Raw genomic sequence first — 19,036 nt, 5'->3', positions numbered from 1 at the left:
ACAGAATCCATTCACAAGCTATCCTATCCATCTGCACTCATTTTGCTAGATGAATGAAATATCTACCATAAGTGCTTTTTTCTTTTTTTTTTTTTTTTGTAGATTTTTATTGTCAGCTTTTCAGATTTAAAGTCAAGATTTCAAGAACGAAAAAAGAATAGGTAAAATAGCAAAAATAAGTCTACAGCCTCATCAGAAGAAAAAGAGTCACGAAAATGCACAACCTTCAGAGATAAAAAAGGGTAGCACTAAGAGTTTTATTTTTTTTCATGGATCTTAAACCATTTTTGGTCTACCTTACAAACTGGTCAGAAACTTCCAGCTGCTTTCTAGACAGAGGACAAGTCCTCCTCCTGGTACCAGTGAAGTGCCTGTAATTTCTGGAAGCTAAGAGAAGCATGGCGTAGCCCATCCCTTCCATTTTAGATCAACACTAAAATTTTACAGTAATAATGTCTATGGGACCAAACTTGTATTTCTAAGACTGTACAATAAAATGTCTCCTGCATTTGATTTGCAGTATACTCAAGGGTGAAGATTAAGTCAAGATACTCATGATAACCAAAAGATGCAGACACTTTTAATTAAGTTGAGCAGGCTTGTGAGCAGAGCAGTTGAAATGAAGCTGTAATAGCTGGAGTGGGACCGAAAGCCAACTGATGTTTTGTCTATATACAAGATGATATGGTGATACAATTTTTACCACGCTCCTCATTCTCTGTAGTTAAAGCTCTTTGTATGCAAAAATAATAAATAATGTCAGTAATTTCTTACTGCAAGCTGGCTGTTGTGAATATAAATGATGTAACAGTGCCAACTCCCAGCTGCCTACTTCCAATACTCTACTTCATGTTGATAGCTATAATGTTCAAAGTCTAAAACAGAGCTTCCCTTTTCTTACAACACGTGAATGCCTTCCAAAAGTGCTCACAGCAGGGAATAAAATCACAGCAGTGTTAGAAGTCAGGCTCTGTAGGTCAGAAATATTTCCATGCTCACACGCTTTATCTCTCATCAGCTTTTGATACATTCACAGAAAAGGCCCTGTTATCTCCCATACATGCAGGGGGGGCTAAGCAAGGACACAGGAGCCAGTACTGCAAAAACATCTAATTATATAGCTTATACAGAAGAGGGGTATACACTCCTCTGTTCCAAAAACTACTCTAAAAGCAATAGGACTAAGTCAATTCCTATCAGATCTTAGTTTGCCATAAGAATTTCAGCTTAGTATTTCAGTCCATCTCAGTTTGACTGAAACATTAAGATATTTGCAATTCTCAGGAACAACACATAATGTAAAACCTATAATCTATTTAAGTCATGCAGTTTCTGTCCCTGAAGGTTTTCAGGACTCAGCTGAATAAAGCACTGTCCTAGATGGACTAAACTCAGAGCTGACACAGCTTAACATTTGTGAACTTTTCTGAACAAATGCTAAAAGGACTTTTACGGAATAAATATAAAAATACACATTTTAATCATGGTGAAAAATGATAAAAATGATTTCCTCTGACAAGTGGCTGTAAAGTAAAACTTGTAACCAGGATGTGAAGACAAAAACTGTAAAGCCTCTGAAAGAAAGTCTGTGTTCAGAGCAGATTGGTAGATAGGTAAGGGAATCCTATCTACTGTACTCTTTTTGATACAGGGAATCAGAAACAGGGAAAAGCCCTAACTTGTATAAGAACTTACAAGTAGACAGGAAAAGCTGCTGATGAATGTTTCCTCAAGATACAGATGAACGCATAAACCTAAAGAGTTATTATTCCTCACAAACAAAAGGTTGGATTTGTGGGCTTCATTACTAGAATGTGTGTTATACTGTTCTTTATTTGCTGTTGTCCAAAGTGCACTCCAGCTGCTGATAAACTCATGATTAACTGAAAAATAAAAATCAGAATAATCACTGTGGAGACATTAAGTTTTCAGCAGCACTGACTATTTGCAATCAACTACCTTTGCTATCAACCAAATTTCACTTTTCCACTTCCCTTCTATCTTTTCTTCAATTTCCATTATATATTGGTCATTTTTTATGATGCTCAAAAGAAATATTATCTTTTTTTTTTTTTTTTTTTTTAATTGAGACGCATTCTACTGCAGTAGAAATGGGAACTGAATTTCTAGCACCATACACACAAGAAGCTACATTGGAAGTATTTTTTATTAGTTATAGCTCATGTCATAGAGTGTGGGAAGTCCTGCACTTATATAAAGGATAATGCAGAGAAAGTAACTGTTTAAAAATCCTTATCAAAAAAAGGAGCAACATAAAAAAACCTGTGAAAACCATATCACAGGAATTGTGAATAAGTATATGGTATAAAATCATATTTCTGATATCTTACATGTTTCTATAGCACATAATCACCAGGAAGGATTTTCATATTAAATTTTTTAAGCTAAAATCAGTAACTCATGCAAGCAGCAGTACAAAATTGCACAAATTACCTTTCATAAAGGACCACGAAGTAATACTACCCGGTCATTTAACATAAGAGAACATGTGAAGGAAAGCATCTTAACACTAGGCAGATATTGTTCAAAGACTGCAATTTGTCTTACAGGCATCTTTTTATTCTGTCACCTCTGTAACTAACTTATAATCCCATTTTAAGGTGCAAAGTTACACTATTTAACTTGTGTACCTGACGTAAATACACGTCTCTGACAAGTATACAGAAGTAGAATTTTGGTAGAAGTAGAATTTTTTTTTAACTTTTTCAAGCAATTTTAGCTTACATAAAAGCATCTACTTAAATACAGAAATAGGAACAGAAGGAATCTGAATGATCACCTCATCCCAACTCACTGCCATAAGGAGGGATATCTTCCCCCTGACCACGTTGCCAAAAACCTCATCCAATCTGGTATTAAGCATGTTATGGGATGGGGCACACACAGTTTATCTGGGCAGCCAATGAAAGAAGGGGTCAAAGCATTCAAATGTGAGCTGAGATTTCAGAAGAGTGGTAAGTAGCAGTGGGCTGTGCTGATTCTAGTTCAGTGCTTGCTAAACAGAGAAGTAAAGGCAAAACAGAACAAACTAAAGGGGCTGAGGGTGCTCACTGCATCAGTAACCTAAATACACTCTAAATGATGTTCATGCAAACACAGGCATTGTGAAATGCTTCAGCAGCCTCTGAAATTGGCAACCACCTTAAAACAAACATATGCCAAAAATGAAGACTCAGTTTAAGAATAAACCTGATCACAACTTCGGAAGGCACCTGCTTTTGCCTAAGTAACAATAATAACCTACATTTCCTTAAAATGTTATTCATCATATGAGGTAGAAAGATGGTGTTTCATCTTTCATCATTTGAACTAACATTAACTTGTAATATTTCACTTTAATGAAACATTTTTAAAAGTCAAGAACACTTTTCAGCATTTCACTGGAAAAGACTACTGCGTATACATTCATTTTGTTCATGAAGTCAGTAAAGCTACCCCATAGCATTTACTCAGATTAAAGAATCATTATTTTAAAGATTATATAAATCAGAAGAAAGGACAGTCACTAATCCAAAGATTTCATTGCTCAAGTAAGTTTCAGTAGACAGCAAGTTCACAGAAAGGTAAAAAGAACCAACAAAAAACCATCGATGTGAATGTGACTAACAGCATCATAGCCTATCTGCCAAATCTATTCCATGCATCACAGAAAAATACAAGGACTCAGAGAGAAGTAGCAAGATCTGCATTACATGCTCCATTTAAATAAGATGGTCAACAAAGAACACAGCACAGATACTTTCTCAATAACTCAGGAACACGTGATGAGGCTGTCATCGCCGGCTGATAAACTGGCATTCAAAATCTCAGTACAGAATATGAGATGACAGCTAAGGTGTTGGTATTAGTCCATTAACGGCCTTGAAATAGAAACCACCCAATTTTCCTTGGTGCCACATAGGAAAGGAAGTTACAGAAGGTGAACAGTGAGAAAAAATGACGGACTGAAAAATGATCTTCACAGCTTCTTCGCAGACTGCATGAATATAAATGAAGCAAAAATGCATTTGTCAAAGCCAAAGAAAAGGACATCGTAGTAATAAAGATGTGGGTTAATGACAGCATAGGAGTAAATGTCTGCTGGATAGAAAAGCCTGTATCTTAGAATGATGAAAAAAAACATCTGCAAGACAGATTTCTTACTGCAACATACTGAATATAGTTTTATAGCTCAACTGTGTCAACAAAATTATAACTTACTTATACTGAAAATTCGAACTAAATCTCTAATATCCAACATTTAAATCAGTATCAGTCCAACATTACTATTAACTTATATTCAGCATGACAGATAAATCTGGTCCATAGTGTCCTGTTTCCTTACAAATCTTTCAAATATCCTGTCCCTGACACTATTAAATTCAACAGCTATATTTTCCATTACTATTTTAATTCTAAATATGCTCAAAATCATGCTTGAATGTTTTATCACTTAACATTATCAGCTACTCATATTTCTCCCACAAATTCAGGAAAATTCTGGAATTACAGCTGTACTTAGGAAAATGAGTCAAATTTAATAAGTCAAATTTGAAGACAATACTACAGCGATTCCTTCTATGGATGTAAAACAAGTACCAAGTAGTAGTTTTCAAGTTTTAACAATTCATAATATTACCCTAGCCATGACACAACCGCATGACAGTAATAACAAAAATGAATATAAAATAAAAATGAAAGCCATGCACAAAAAAGATGTGATAAGGACCTGTTAGGTGAACAGGTAAACATTTGATATGTAAAAATTAATTGCTTTATATGAGGAAGAATAAATGTCACGCTTTTATTAATTGATTAGGTTGCAGAAATACAGAATCAAGATAATAGAAGCAAGCACCTTAAGAGCAAAGAATCACAGAATCACAGAATCACAGAATTGTAGGGGTTGGAAGGGACCTCCAGAGATCATTGAGTCCAACCCCCCTGCCAAAGCAGGTTCCCTACACCAGGTCGCACAGGTAGGCATCCAGGCAGGTCTTGAACATCTCCAGAGAAGGAGACTCCACCACCTCCCTGGGCAGCCTGTTCCAGTGCTCCGTCACCTCACTGTAAAGAAGTTCTTGTGCACATTTGTGCGGAACTTCCTATGCTGCAGTTTCCAGCCGTTTCCCCTTGTCCTGTCTCCACTCACCACTGAAAAGAGTCTGGCCTCGCCATTCTGCCCCCCACACCTTAGATATTTATAGACCTGGATCAGGTCCCCTCTCAGTCGTCTTTTCTCAAGGCTGAACAGACCCAGTTCACTCAGCCTTTCTTCATAGGAGAGATGCTCCAGGCCCTTCACCATCTTTGTGGCCCTCTGCTGGACTCTTTCCAAGAGATCCCTGTCTTTTTTGTACTGGGGAGCCCAGAACTGGACGCAGTACTCCAGCTGAGGCCTCACCAGGGCAGAGTAGAGGGGGAGGATCACCTCCCTCGACCTGCTGGCCACACTCTTTTTAATGCATCCCAGGATGCCATTGGCCAAAATGTTATGCCAAAAGGTTATATTCTTTGTTCTGTCTATAACGCTACTCATAACATACTTCAACAGATGATAAGAATAAATATTGTCAAACCTAGCATAATCAAAATCTTTAAAATTGGCTTTTCATCAAAAATCCACTCAGTGTCTCATCCAGTACGTGACCACACCCAGTGTTCTGGGGAAATCATTCTGCCTTAAAAACCTCATGAGTTTTTTCACTCTAATGAAAGAGGTCAAACAGACACATAAAAGAGAAATGCGAATTTTCACAGTAAGCAGTAAGGAATCAGGCATCCTTACTGATCAGTAGATGCAGAAAAATGCATATAGCATACACCATGTGCAAGAGAAATGATTGGACATACGTATTAATGATTTCCAAAATATTTTATAAATCTCAAAATTTCACTGCAAAACATGTTATACCTAGGATGTCTCAATAATGTGAATTCAATGGAACCACATTCACCCAACAATATACACTGAACTTCTAACATTTCAATGTGGTTTAAAACTCTATTACTTGAGATCCAATTGATTTCCATGGAAACTGCAACAGATACAAAGAGCACAATAATACTTTTTGATAAAGCGAACTCTCAGCTACAAAACTATTTCTCAACACGGTCAACACCATTATCTATGCATTTTCACCAGCGATGAACAACAGCCTGCATGCTGCGCTCATAAAAGTCTGCACCAGTGCAGGTGACTCTCCAGTGGGTTGGCTCCTTTTTCCATGTAAGTAGCAACACAACTAGAGGAATGGCCTCAAGCTGCATCTGAGGAAATTCACACTGGATGTTGGGAAAAACTTCTTCTCTGAAAAAGTGATCAGGTGCTGGCACAGGCTGCCCAGAGAGGTGGTTGAGTCATCATCCCTGGAGGTGGTCAGGATATTGGTTTAATGGGGAAATATTGGTAATAGGTGGACTATTGGACTGGATGGTCTTGGAGGTCTTTTCCAACCTTGGTGATTCTATGATCCACTGGCACTACTCTTGAAAAGCACTATCCACCACCTCACTGTGCTCGCATCCACTGTTTGATCTCCAAAAAGTCTTCAGTAAGTATCAATGAATATCAGTGGGTGTCATTTTTTCTGCATGGAGGAATTCAGTGACACACCTTTGCCTCATACATACTTCCATGTCAGATGCCATTTTGTCAGATGGCCCCTTCTGCTGCTATTTCTCCCATGGAAACAACAGGATACTGGGGGAAGGCTCAACCCCTACTGCCTTACCAACAACATCTGCCCTTGAGGTCAAGGATCAACATAATAAAATAGGAGACATTACTTTTGGAACAGCAGTCATAGAATAAGTAATGGTCTACAATACAGCTATTGGTAACAAAGTGGAAGAGTAGTGCCTTTTTTTTCCCCTGTGGGGGAGAATCATCGTTTGCAGAATTTATAACAATTTAGTTTAATCATTTTAAAAGCTGATGTTGTACAATAATGGTGAAGCCTTACAGTGATGACACTAGCAATAGCATACAGAACCTCAGTTACTAATTGCTTATCTATGTGGTAAGTGACCTAAAGCAGTATGATAAATGTGTTCCTGATTTATCGTGTTACTGATTTATGTATCTTACATAGCTTATAAGAAATTAAATCATAAAGGCATATTTTATGTATTACATTAATGAACTAATCTGAGCACATGTAAGGAGAAAAGAAATCACCACAGCACTTCACCTTGAGATCATTAGTGCTGTAAACATGGTTGCAATGTATTTGATAGAGAGGCAAAAATGTTAAAAACTTTGATGCAGGATATCAGTGGAAATTAAATTAATAGGATTAGCAGTGAACAATTATATTTGAGAGGTGTGACTACCAACACTGAAATTATTTTTGATTAAGTACCAGTACTATCAGGTAGCATAAAAGTAGTTACATCGTGCCCATATGGGTTTATTTATTGCAAAGATAGACAACAGTTAAAGTGCACTGAATAAACTGTTTTATAAAGGACGATAAAATAGATGGCAATGAAACACAGACTCATACAATGGCTCATTTGTACAGGGCAACAGAGTTCATCAGCTGAAGGGAAAACAAGCTGGTAACAGGCCATTTCCCTGGGGCAGGAAATGGTGTCGGCTTTGCAGTGTGGTTTGTTTACAGCCAGCCTGAAAACAGGCCTTTAATGCCTTTTAGGAACTGCATGTGCATCAGAGAGAAAAATTAAATATAAAATATTGCTTTGAAATGGAACTGTCACCAGTTCACAAATGTAACTGAACTTCTATGTGGGTATGGAAATTATTTGCCTATTTACACTATTGAAATCCCATTCCAAACAACTAACAGATATGCTCTATGCTAAACAAATGGAAGGTTTTGAAATGTAAGACCCAAAACAATCACTTTTACAACCCTTTTATTTGGCCCTGAAATATAGGCTTATTATTTTTGAAGGTTGCTTGCCTTGCTTTTTTGAAAGAAGAAAAATAATCTTGTTAGAGTTTGCTGCTATATTATAGAGATGGGAATTCATAAATAAGTAACTCCAGTAATGTATTTAAGCTCTTTAAAAAAATCCCATTACCTTTTCAGATTTTTTTTTATGAGATTCCTAAGATTTACTTATCTCCAGAAATCATTTTCTTAACATCTGCCTCAATATTAAACAGAACTTTTTTTTTTTTTTTTTTTCCTTTTTTTTCTGACCACACATTTGCTACTGCTTGTAGTTACTTCAGGTCTAACAGTTTTGGAGGAACCGTAACAAACAGTTACACATCTTCATTCCTGTTGCAAGTGTTTCTGTTTTGTTATCAATTCATCCCCACATAATGCCTGGAATCTAAATTTAAATAATTTCCTCCCTGTGATTGAAAAATATTCACAGATTTTTATATTACTCAATTCTTTACTTACCTGAAAGTCCTTCTCCTCCAGAATCTCCTTCCTCCACCTGACAAGGAAGGCAGCACAGACATACAAGTGGAAGTGAGAAAACCCCTCTGGTTCAGACTAGAAAAAATAAAATAAACAAAAAACATCATTACAATGCATACTTCTAATTAAGATACCCTCCAACTGCTTTTTATGACATTCACTACTAGGTACACGCATCACTTACATTGCTTTGTACTGCTATCACAAATATGTTTGCATTTTACCTGTGACAAACTTATTCATAACTGTAACCAGAACTAAGGTGAAGTATGAATTTACTTCCCATACTTAAAGTCATTCTTTATAGGTGCCATTCTCCCATTTCTGATGTTATCCAGTACTTTATTATCTACGCTGTGTCATGAACGTATCCTTCATCTCCATTGCTAAAATTACTAGAGCTCCATTTGAAATTGATCGCTTTTTATTATAAATTCTACTATAGTGAACTACAAAAGCACTTTAAAACTATGGTTTATAGTTATTAAAACTAAATTTTGGTCTATATTTGATTGAAATAGAAGTCAACAACTTGAATTAGAAGAAACAACTTATTATATAAAACTTGATGTAACAATATATATATTTAATTTCTATTAAACTGAGAAACATACCGTATTTAAAATATTCTACGTAGCATTTGTAACAGTGTGATAAAGTAACCTTACTGCAGCCACCGGAGGAGAAGGAAAAACACCCTTCTTCTCCTCCTTGTCTACCCTTGGCTGACAGAAGTGCCATTACTCTAGTGCACTGTAGGGGTTGGTACAAACACCATGTGAGCAGCTACTGAAACTATGGATCATGCTGACCAAATTGTTAAGAGTCATGAAAAGAGATAATGCCAATTATTTTCAGGGAAGGTTTAAATTTTAAACTGCAGTCAGTAATTGTTGGAACCAGAAAAGGAAGATTTTGATTATAATATCCTTTGATAACTTCCCCTATTCTAGGAAAATTATACTTGAATAACACAGTAAGTTAGCACAATGTAAAATCCCAGAGCAGACAAAGCATATGGTAATTTTGACTAGAACTCTCCAGAGTTTGTCTTTATCAAAGAGATGTCCAATTTACAATATTGAAGCTATCATTTTACAGAATCATGTACTTACAACGATCCTCCTGACAAATCCACATCTTTTACTTTAGTGCCAACATTTCCATTGGGATGGAGATCTACTATATGTGAAAGTGTAATGTATCTCAAAATAACATACTTGCAAGAGAAGAGGTGCTACCACTTATCATATCAGATACTACTGTGGCAATATTTAAATTATTAAAGACAACTCTAAAAACGCAGAAAGCCAATTCAAAGAAAACAACCCTCTTCCTACTTTATTCTGTAAATTCAGAGAACATGCTGTATATTTTTTTAAATTCAGTCTTTAACAACAATCTTTTATAACTAAAGCATAAACAACAATTTTTTACAAAATTTTCTTTGAAAGGATGAAAAAGTATTTTAAAACATTTAAAATCAAGTCTAGAAACAATAACTATGTTCTACATTTTCTCAGCACTATATTACAAGCAATTTCCCACTTGTAACATGAATTTTGAAAAAGTCCTTTAAAGTAATAGCATTTATGCACACATGAGAAGCTCCTGGGTTTCTCTGGAATACCCGGAATTGTCTCAGAAGTGACAATCTTTCCCTAATTTGGAAAGCAAGCAGGGTACTGGAGTCCAGTGAAAAGAGAGAGCTCTTAAGACCAAGTCTTAACAGCCTGTGCAAGAAAACGTCATCACATCCACACATGAACAGCACTTTCTGCTCTAAGGGTATTCTATCATTGGTAAAGACATTCAGGCACATCAGGAATGAGAGCAGTAACAAAGAAGACAGAAAAAGGTGGCACTGCTTGGTGAAGGATGTCCTGCTTTCAGATCTCCTTCGAAGAACTATCATCTCAAGAGAATGGACCAGCCTTATCATTTGCAACCAAAGGGGAAGGAGGAAAATGAGAGCTAAAGAATGGAGGCCAATAGAGGAGGATTGAGACTCCTGAAAAGATACAGGGAAGTACAGAAACAGTGGAAATAGAGAAAAGAGGAAGACTATTCTTGAAGATGAAGCAGGAGACTGAGCAGTCTGCAGACAGGAAAATTTCATTTAAGCTAATAATTATTAACGAGTATAGTTTATGTTTTAGGTTATTTGCTATCATAGCAGAAGGAAATAAAGATTCGCATTTCTTTGATGATGACATGATATGAGCAAGAAAGAGGGAAAAGAAAGGAATTTGCACTGGTATTAGCATATACATTACTTAAGCATTCTTCTCCACACTCTTCTTATATGAGTTCTTGAAATGTGTAGGGAAGAAGGAAAGAGGATTAAAGAAACCTACATGGAAATTAAAATACTACTTTCAAAGTTAGTTAACAGGAGCTGTTATGGAAATTGTTAATTCTGCTGTTACACTAACTCACATAACAATTGCTAGAGGTCAAATTAAATCATCATAGCATTATTTTTTTTCTCATAATAACCTAAGATTCTGATTTTAGGCCCAAGAATTTAGTCTGTTATCACAAAACAAGAATTTTTCCATAGCCACAAAGTCAAGATAAGTGGCTTAAAAATTAACAACAAATATGCTCAAAAATGTAATAATGTTTTTGAAAAACTGCAGAAAAATATTTTAGACGAAATTTTTCTCTTCAGCCTTTTTTTCCCCCAATACAATTTTCTTCAGCTCTTTTAAATGAAAGCAAATAGGTTTAAACATGCAATTTATTAGAGAAAAAATGCATATGTCCCTATAGGTTTAAAAACTCATCATGCTTCAGAGATAAGCCTAGGCTACAAAGTATTTCCAATGGATAGTTTTAGACAGTTTTGGAAATTGAGTAAAACAGCTAATGCATAATTGCCTTTTCTAACACCTGCTACCTATTATACTTCTCTATTTGTAGCTTTTGAAGTTATGAACAGTTTGATCTCTAAATGTACAGAAATACAGAGTACAAGCTAAAAGCTATTTAAAATCAAATGTAAACAATGACCTTGATTTAAATATTTTAGTAAAAGATCTCAAGACAGATGTACAACCTTCCAGAAGACTTATTTTGAACATATTGCAGACGATTCAGGGCACATTATCTAAGCACCATCTGTCATTATCAATAAAAATCATTTTGGTTGTTAACATCACAAATATCTCATTGCTCTGCAAATGCTGGATCTCCTCTGCAGCTGAAATGAAAGGCATTCTTTATACTGCACTCCCCTAACTTCCTCATTTAGACAATCACTGTCACAATGCAAATTTTGCTGCATGACAGGACTGATTATTGTCTAGTCAATGATTAGTCTAACCTGCCTCCCATACACTGGATGTTCAGTGTTTAGGGAGGGTAGGTGCATTTGCTGACAGTAAACATAATACATGATTATTTCTGAAGTACTTGGAATGATTAAAGCTACAAACTGTGTCTGTGTTAGGTAATAAAATACCACACTTAGCACTCCCATAATGGTTCAGAATTAAGAACTTCAAAGCATTTTATGATTACAAATGAATAAATGTAACAATGTAACTCATAGTTCTTACTACTTAAGGAAGAGCAGACAGTTTAGATATAAGAGGCTAAAGTCATTTTACCCCAAATACCCAGTATGTCCCTTAAATTTAAGTGAGAAAAAGAGAAAAAATTGGATTATCATAGAAGGTGGGATCCATCACTTGGCAGCTCCAGCTTCCTAGGTACAGAATCAATCTAACCCAAACCTGAAACTCAGAACTCCAGTCCAAGAAGCAATACAGCACTAGAACACTGTTAAGAGGTCCATCTACATTTATCATAACTTATTTGTCCAAAGATTTTTGCAACTTTGAGCTTTGTTTTGCAGCAAAGAATTCCAGATGTGTGCTATACAGTGTGTCTGTATTTAAACAGACACCTGCTAATTCTATTCAAAGCTGTTCAGTTATCACAATTAGAATATGAACAACTCCTTCCTATTCACTATCTTCATTTCGTTAATCTCTCCCTTTGTAACTCCAGCATCTTCCCTGCCTTTTCTGCACACTAGAGTGTTTTTTTCTTCCATCCCACAATTCTCATGTACAGGTTTTACTACCTTTAGTCAGGACTCTTAAGCAAACCTTCCTGCAATTTTCTGCTTCTGAAATAGGGACCAAACTGTACACAGCAAGTAAGAAGCAGACAGAACATAAACATGCAGCTGAATAATGTTCTCCTTTCCTGATAATTTCTAGCTTTTATTTTCATTCTTTCTTATCTGCTTCCAAGCTGTTATTTTCCTCTTGTGTTGGAGTGTAGAAAACTATCTGGGAGCCTTCAGTTGTACAGATAAAGGATTTTTCCAGACACACGCACAATATCACTTTATATTTGTCCACATGGAATTTCACCTACTATTTACTGCCTGGCTTTAAGAACACAAGTCCCGCAACTCCTTGCTGTCAACTCTTATTACTCTGATTAACTCAGTGCTGTCAGCAAACTCTGTGGTTTCATTCCTCCATCCCTTTCTCCATCGCTTAAATAGAAACTGCTAAAGCCTCGTCAAAAACCATAGATTACGTGCAATTTTCCTTAAATCTGAAACCTGCCTGTTGACTCACACCATCTGTTTCCCAGCTTTCAGATAGTATCCATACAGGGACAATCCCTTTTATTGCACAGGAGAGTTATAAAAATAACTATTAAAAAGATCTATTAGCATTTAGTTAGCACATTATGGAGTGTCTTCTATTATTGCCTTTGTTTCACTCTGACTACCCCCAACAAGACTGTCCCAAAAGCAACAAGCGACCAACGTTGCTTGTCTAAACTGAATCTAATGCAACAAATCTAATACAACAATAAATGTAGCAAAAAGTTGAATCATTTCAGTTTTAAATGCAAAACAAAACACAACTTTACTTAATGGTAGGACCTAAAAACAGCTGCTTCTAATTCAAACAGCCATCAATTTATCTGAAAATTTATGCAGCTATTTTATATTTTCATTAAAACCAATCTGATCTAAATAACACTTTAAAATGTAATGGAAACCAGCATTTTCAGGTCCTAACAGCAAATCAGAAGTAACCTGTACAGCAAAAATATGGTGCAAAAGTTATTACCTTAACCTTTACTCTTTCTACTAAGGCCCTTATAGAACGACTGCTTTTAAAAAGTCCTCTGCAAGAACTGTGCTCCCATTTCCTATCTCCACTAGGAATGTTCAAAAATGTATCTTACAATGTGATATTACCTTTGGCAGATTTATGCTGAAAACTGAATGATAGGCCAGTTTTCATAAAAATTAGTAGCTGGCCTCTCCAATCTGGTTAACAACAACTTGGCAACAGCTCCCAGAAGAAAATTTATGCTACAAATTTCCACTGTTAAATCCCAGCCACAAGGAATACGGATCACCACTGAACTATCTTTGGATCAATGTTTTGCCTCAAAAGAATGCTGTATACCACGTGCAAAATTCATGGTAAGAAAAGCAACATAAAATGAAAAGGATGCTATTGAACACTATTTCCTCGATTTGATTGAACTATTATTTTAAGAAGCATCTTTCATATAGCTTTCCATGATAGCTTGTATTTTGAGAACAAAGTTAATTCTCTGCACTGGCTAACATATTCAGTTCAAACAGAATTAAAAATAACCAACCTCAGGTGTGTATTTGACTTCTTGTCCTAGCTTTTCCAAAAAATAAAGTGTGGGAAGAAAAATACACCAAACAGTTTTTCTCATGTGGCTCAATGTGATTGATTTAAAGATTTCATCATGAATGGCAGGATGTCAAGTGGAATCTCAGTCAATGAGGAACCTCCACAACCAGTACCAAAATGTGTCTTTCTTTTACAGTTACTTTTCTTCCTATGGGTATTCAATAAAAGATGGGCAAACAAGGCATTTTCCTTGAAGAATGCCTTTGTTACAAAGATAACGCTGAACTCCACACAAGGAGAACAATTATAATCTGAAACATGTATTTCCAACGCTACTTTGAAAAGAACCTTCCTACACACAGACATAAGAAATATACACAATTAAACTACCAGAAAGCATGTTGATTTCTTTTATGTAATTTGTCATGTCAGTGAGCCCTTTGTCAGATGCAGTGAAGAATGACCGTTAGTTGTGCTTTGTACTTACTGGAAGAAACATTATTATATCTGCTGCTTTGAATTTCTACAAAGCAGAAGGCAACCATACTAGGTGTGGGTAGACAGAGCATAGCAAGAACAGAGACACAGCAACATGAGCAGGAAATTCTACCAGGATAATCAGTCCTTGCAATTTTAAGTAGCAACAATATAATGCTGAGGGATGATACGTAAAAATCCTAGCTAATGTACATAATTTTGTTTCCTCCGCTAAGATAAAGCAAATTGTTTTCTTCAAGTTTTTCTTCTGTGCAACTATTTAAGATCGAAAACTTCAGCAGCAGTAACTAATAGATCTATTCTAGGAAGGTGCCAGTTCATTAACAAATGACAACCACATAACATTACAAGCCTCATCAACAAAAGCAGATAATTCACCCAGTTTAGGTTTTAGAAAGTGGTTGATTACTTACAGCTATATTTTCTTTCATTTACTAGACTTAATGTACTAAAGAACAAAGTACTTTGGTTAGAGCCATTAATATGGTATCTAAGTATTTTACCAACTCACAGCACAGCATGATCTCTTGAAGAAGAGAGGACCTCAGCAAGTAACAGTGAGCATCAATACACCTTTCTTTTCCTCTAGCAGAAAGAAACATAAGCATACAGTGTATTTTGTTCCTTGCATGAGACTGAAGCTGAAGAATACACTTCTCTATCCAATCTTGGCCCTCGGTATTTTCCACTGCAAAAGTCCTGAGTAGTCAGATCATATAAACTAGAAGAGGATGTGAGCACATGACAGTAGCTGCAGTCCTTTCAAAAATGTACACATGCCTGAAAAACCCTCTGGCTATTTCAAGGAAATTCAGTTTGCATCCTTAGTTTACCCAGATGCCCCATACTGTGACTTAAAATCTTTCTTGGGTGAGAGAAGTTATGGAAGTAGGGACTGAGCCGCTACATGGCTGAGATACAGTAAGACAAGGATAAAAGGAAAACAGACTAGCAGCCCCCCAGCACAATGAATTTAAGAAAATCTTTTCTAAAGCAAGTTTTTTTGTATTTTTTTTAGTGGGTTATAAGACAGATTTCAATCAAAATTCCCAGACAAAATGTTTTCAATAACATGCATGTTTGGGATATCAGAACCTTAAGTCTTCTTTTATTTTAAGCTAGGCTTAAGGTTGGGCTTCAATTATTCAGGCATAATAGTCCAGCTGGAAAGAAATTTGTTTTGAAGTTTTCTATTAATTAAGACTACATTCATTACATCTGTAATCGTTATTAATTTAATTTGAAATATTTAATTTTTTTTTCAAGTTGTGATTTGATGCCAATTAGTTGGAAAATGTGGTGGAAAAAAAATAAAAGCTGCATTGCACTGATTTATTCACAGAATTCTCCTTAAAGATATGCTTTACCTTAACAAAGCACACACTAAATTCAGGTCATTAGTAAAAACATGATGCAACTGATTTAACGCTGAAAAACTTTGTTTTAAAGCAAAATATTTTCATACTTTCTGCTTTAGACAGACTACTGATTTGAAAGCACAGAGATACAGGCACCATTTACAACAACTTTTTCACCTGTGACAAGAACTTCTGAAGATCACGTTAAGCAACACCAGATCATACCACCTCCATAGCCTGCTTTTAAAAGGTGAGCACAAATGAACAGTGTGACTAATATTTACTAAACTAATTCCTGATGTCACCTTTTCAATTTCTAAACTATTTACCTCATGTATAATTCTGATTATTTTTGCCATTCATTCCCAGAGAACCTTGATGCTGGGAAATTAATTAATGGATACAATAGAGAAACTGTCAGCATTGCTTAAATACAGTTTCAGCATTGGCTTCATTTACATGTAGCCTTTTATTCTAAACAATAGGGCTGCTGATTTTTTTGTATTAAATTGTTAGCTCATTAAGAAGAGCACAATGGTATCCTTTTCTGCAGATATTCACTGGTTATCACATTTTGCTCAAATACGTAATCCATGATGAAGACAACCACTAGAGCTTTTAGCCCCAGAATTTCAGAGATACTGAAAGCTGCATAATTGAATAATTGCTTGATTAATTGGCTATATCGTTATCATATTATAAACTTTAATAAAATTTATTCAATTCTTCAAAGCAAAGTAAGAAGTGTAAGATCATTACATCATAACTGAAAAAAAATTCTGAGTAACCATACAAATGGGGTAATAAATGTTACCCCATTTAGGCCAAAAGACTAAACTGAAACAAACAACATCTAAATAATAGTATTAAAAACAATTGCTTATTTCAACTTCTCAGAAAATAAATATTCTTACTGGCACACTATCAAAATGAATTTCAAATATATGCTCTTGTTGTTAGGCCTCACATCAGTTCCAGGTATGGAAGCTTTAATGTTCAACTTCTAGACAGAACTTTGTATTATGACTGCAACAAACACTAAAATGAATGATTACAGCTCATTTGAGAAGGCTGCACATAGAGGATGAAAAGCCTCCTCCTTGGAGATCTTCAGAAGCCACGTGGACACAGTCATGGGCACCCTATTGTGAATGAACAGAAACCCTGCAATCCTCAAATACCCAGTTGTAAAATCCAGGTAACATTACATCAAAGTAACGTGTCAATGTTTTGGAAAGATTTCTAATTAGATTCCAAATAGAAAACAGCACCTCTTGTGTTGTCTACAAAGGACAGTTTTCTACTCTGATTGAGCTTTCCAAGCTTAGCCATGACATACAGCCAGGAATACAACAAAGGTTTTCAACTCAATCATTATGAAGATGGTAAAGATACCACAATTTTGTTTTTAATAACCTTCTCTTACCATTAAACCACGTTACAAATCTAGCAACAAAATATTTTATTTGCAATCACCAGTATTTCTCTAGAAACTAGCAAATAGTTGAAATCAATATTTTCCTCTATTTGCTGGCCTGCAAAAATGTGAACTCATGAAAATATTGCTTTCTTGCAGAGCAATGCTGTTTGAATCAGTCTCTACCTGAACGGATGCCAATTTTCCTGAATGTTCAATCCCATCTCATGACAATGATCTAATTGCAGCTTTTTGTGACCACATGACTGCTGAACAATATTCTTTGGCCTTTGAGCTCCGTGTTTCATTTAGCTGCTACTAACACTATCATACTGATAATGCCACAGAACCTGAAGTAGGCAGCTGCTGAATGCAACAGTATCTTAACTGTCACAGATTAGACAGAAGTATAACACCTGAAAACATCAGTCAGCTGCTTTTCAGCTACTTCCAGCACAAAAGCTCTATAGTAGTGATTGTGCAGAACTGCAGCTTTAAAAAAGAGTAGACGTCAAAAGCAACTGAGAAGCCAACACCATTACTCATTCCAAGTATCTGCTCAATATCATGAATGGAAATGTTAATAATGCATGTATTTTAATTAAATTCATTAGACACTTAATAGCTATCGCCAGGAGCTTGATCTTAACTGAATGAAAAAGATAAGCTGCTTCTTATCAAAACTCTTAATACAAAAGGCTCATCAAACTGACACAGTAAAAAAAATCCTCTTCAGACCATTTCTACTTCCATCCATCAACTGATTTTTACAGAAAGAGAATAACAGTGATGACAGGGTGTAGCTTTGCTGAATTTTGATCAGAATGTGGAACTGTAACTGACTTGAGCACAAGTTAGTTATTATTAGTTATTAGCTCCAGAAAAATATTTTCTCTTAATAACATTATTGTTTTTAAGATGCTAAGATGGCTCAATGGATGCCATAGCTTCTTTAATACTTAAATTTTTCTCAGGACATTGAATCAAGGGAAGCTCTTAGATTCAAATCTTCTCAAAACACTGAAAATTAAAACACTCTGAACAGCAGAACAGTCAAGTTGAAGTCTGTACTAATGATCAGTTTTCATATTTGTACCGCTGGTTAAAGACTGTAATGTGAAACAAAAGACTTGTGTGAGAATGGCAGCACGCCTGCAGAGCTTTGCAATTTGTTTAATTAAGGTTCCCTAGAGGATAACACTGATGCTATAACTCTCATCTCTGAAAACTGAAAGTTCTGACTGGAACCAGAATAGCCTTGTCCAATTAGTGGACAGCAACACACATACTTCTCTCCATTTCAGCTGTATTATACACTAATCATTGATGCCAGTCTGACAGGGAGTCTCTAGAGGTTTGCTGCCTCTCAGGAGCCAAGATCCAGAACGCTGCCAAGAGAATTCCAGTCCACTACTGCTCCTACATGTGCGCATGACTGAGATTGGAAACTGGAACACTGTCAGATTCAAAGAACACTATAAAGCCCCAGTGTGCAAGTGAAGAACACTGGTGTCCAAGTTGTCTTCTCCTCAGTTTTGCCAGTGGAAGTAAAGAGGAAAGCCAAAAACAGACATACAACACATATCAACTCCTGACTACATGGCTGGTGCCAGTGCGAGGGTTTGGGGTTTTATTGCTATGGGACTTTCCATGAAGATTATAAACTGTTAGAAAGGGATGGCATCCACCTGCCTAGAAGAGGCTGGGCAA

General features: G+C 35.9%; 1 protein-coding gene across 1 annotated transcript in view; it reads right to left on the bottom strand.

Moving 5' to 3' along the window:
- TBC1D22A (TBC1 domain family member 22A) overlaps positions 1-19,036 on the bottom strand; it is a 155,773-nt gene that overhangs the window by 30,162 nt on the left and 106,575 nt on the right. The window contains exon 12 of the mRNA XM_042815968.1: positions 8,382-8,477. Coding sequence (XP_042671902.1) covers positions 8,382-8,477 — 96 coding nt within the window. The remainder of the gene's footprint in view (positions 1-8,381; positions 8,478-19,036) is intronic.

The sequence above is a fragment of the Centrocercus urophasianus genome, unplaced genomic scaffold (assembly GCF_019232065.1).
Source record: "Centrocercus urophasianus isolate 14NV4802_14NV808 unplaced genomic scaffold, USGS_Curo_1.0 seq_15, whole genome shotgun sequence".
In the NCBI taxonomy this organism is placed as follows: domain Eukaryota; kingdom Metazoa; phylum Chordata; class Aves; order Galliformes; family Phasianidae; genus Centrocercus; species Centrocercus urophasianus.
Note: the sequence above shows the minus strand (reverse complement) of the source record. Positions and strands in the feature narration are given on the sequence as shown.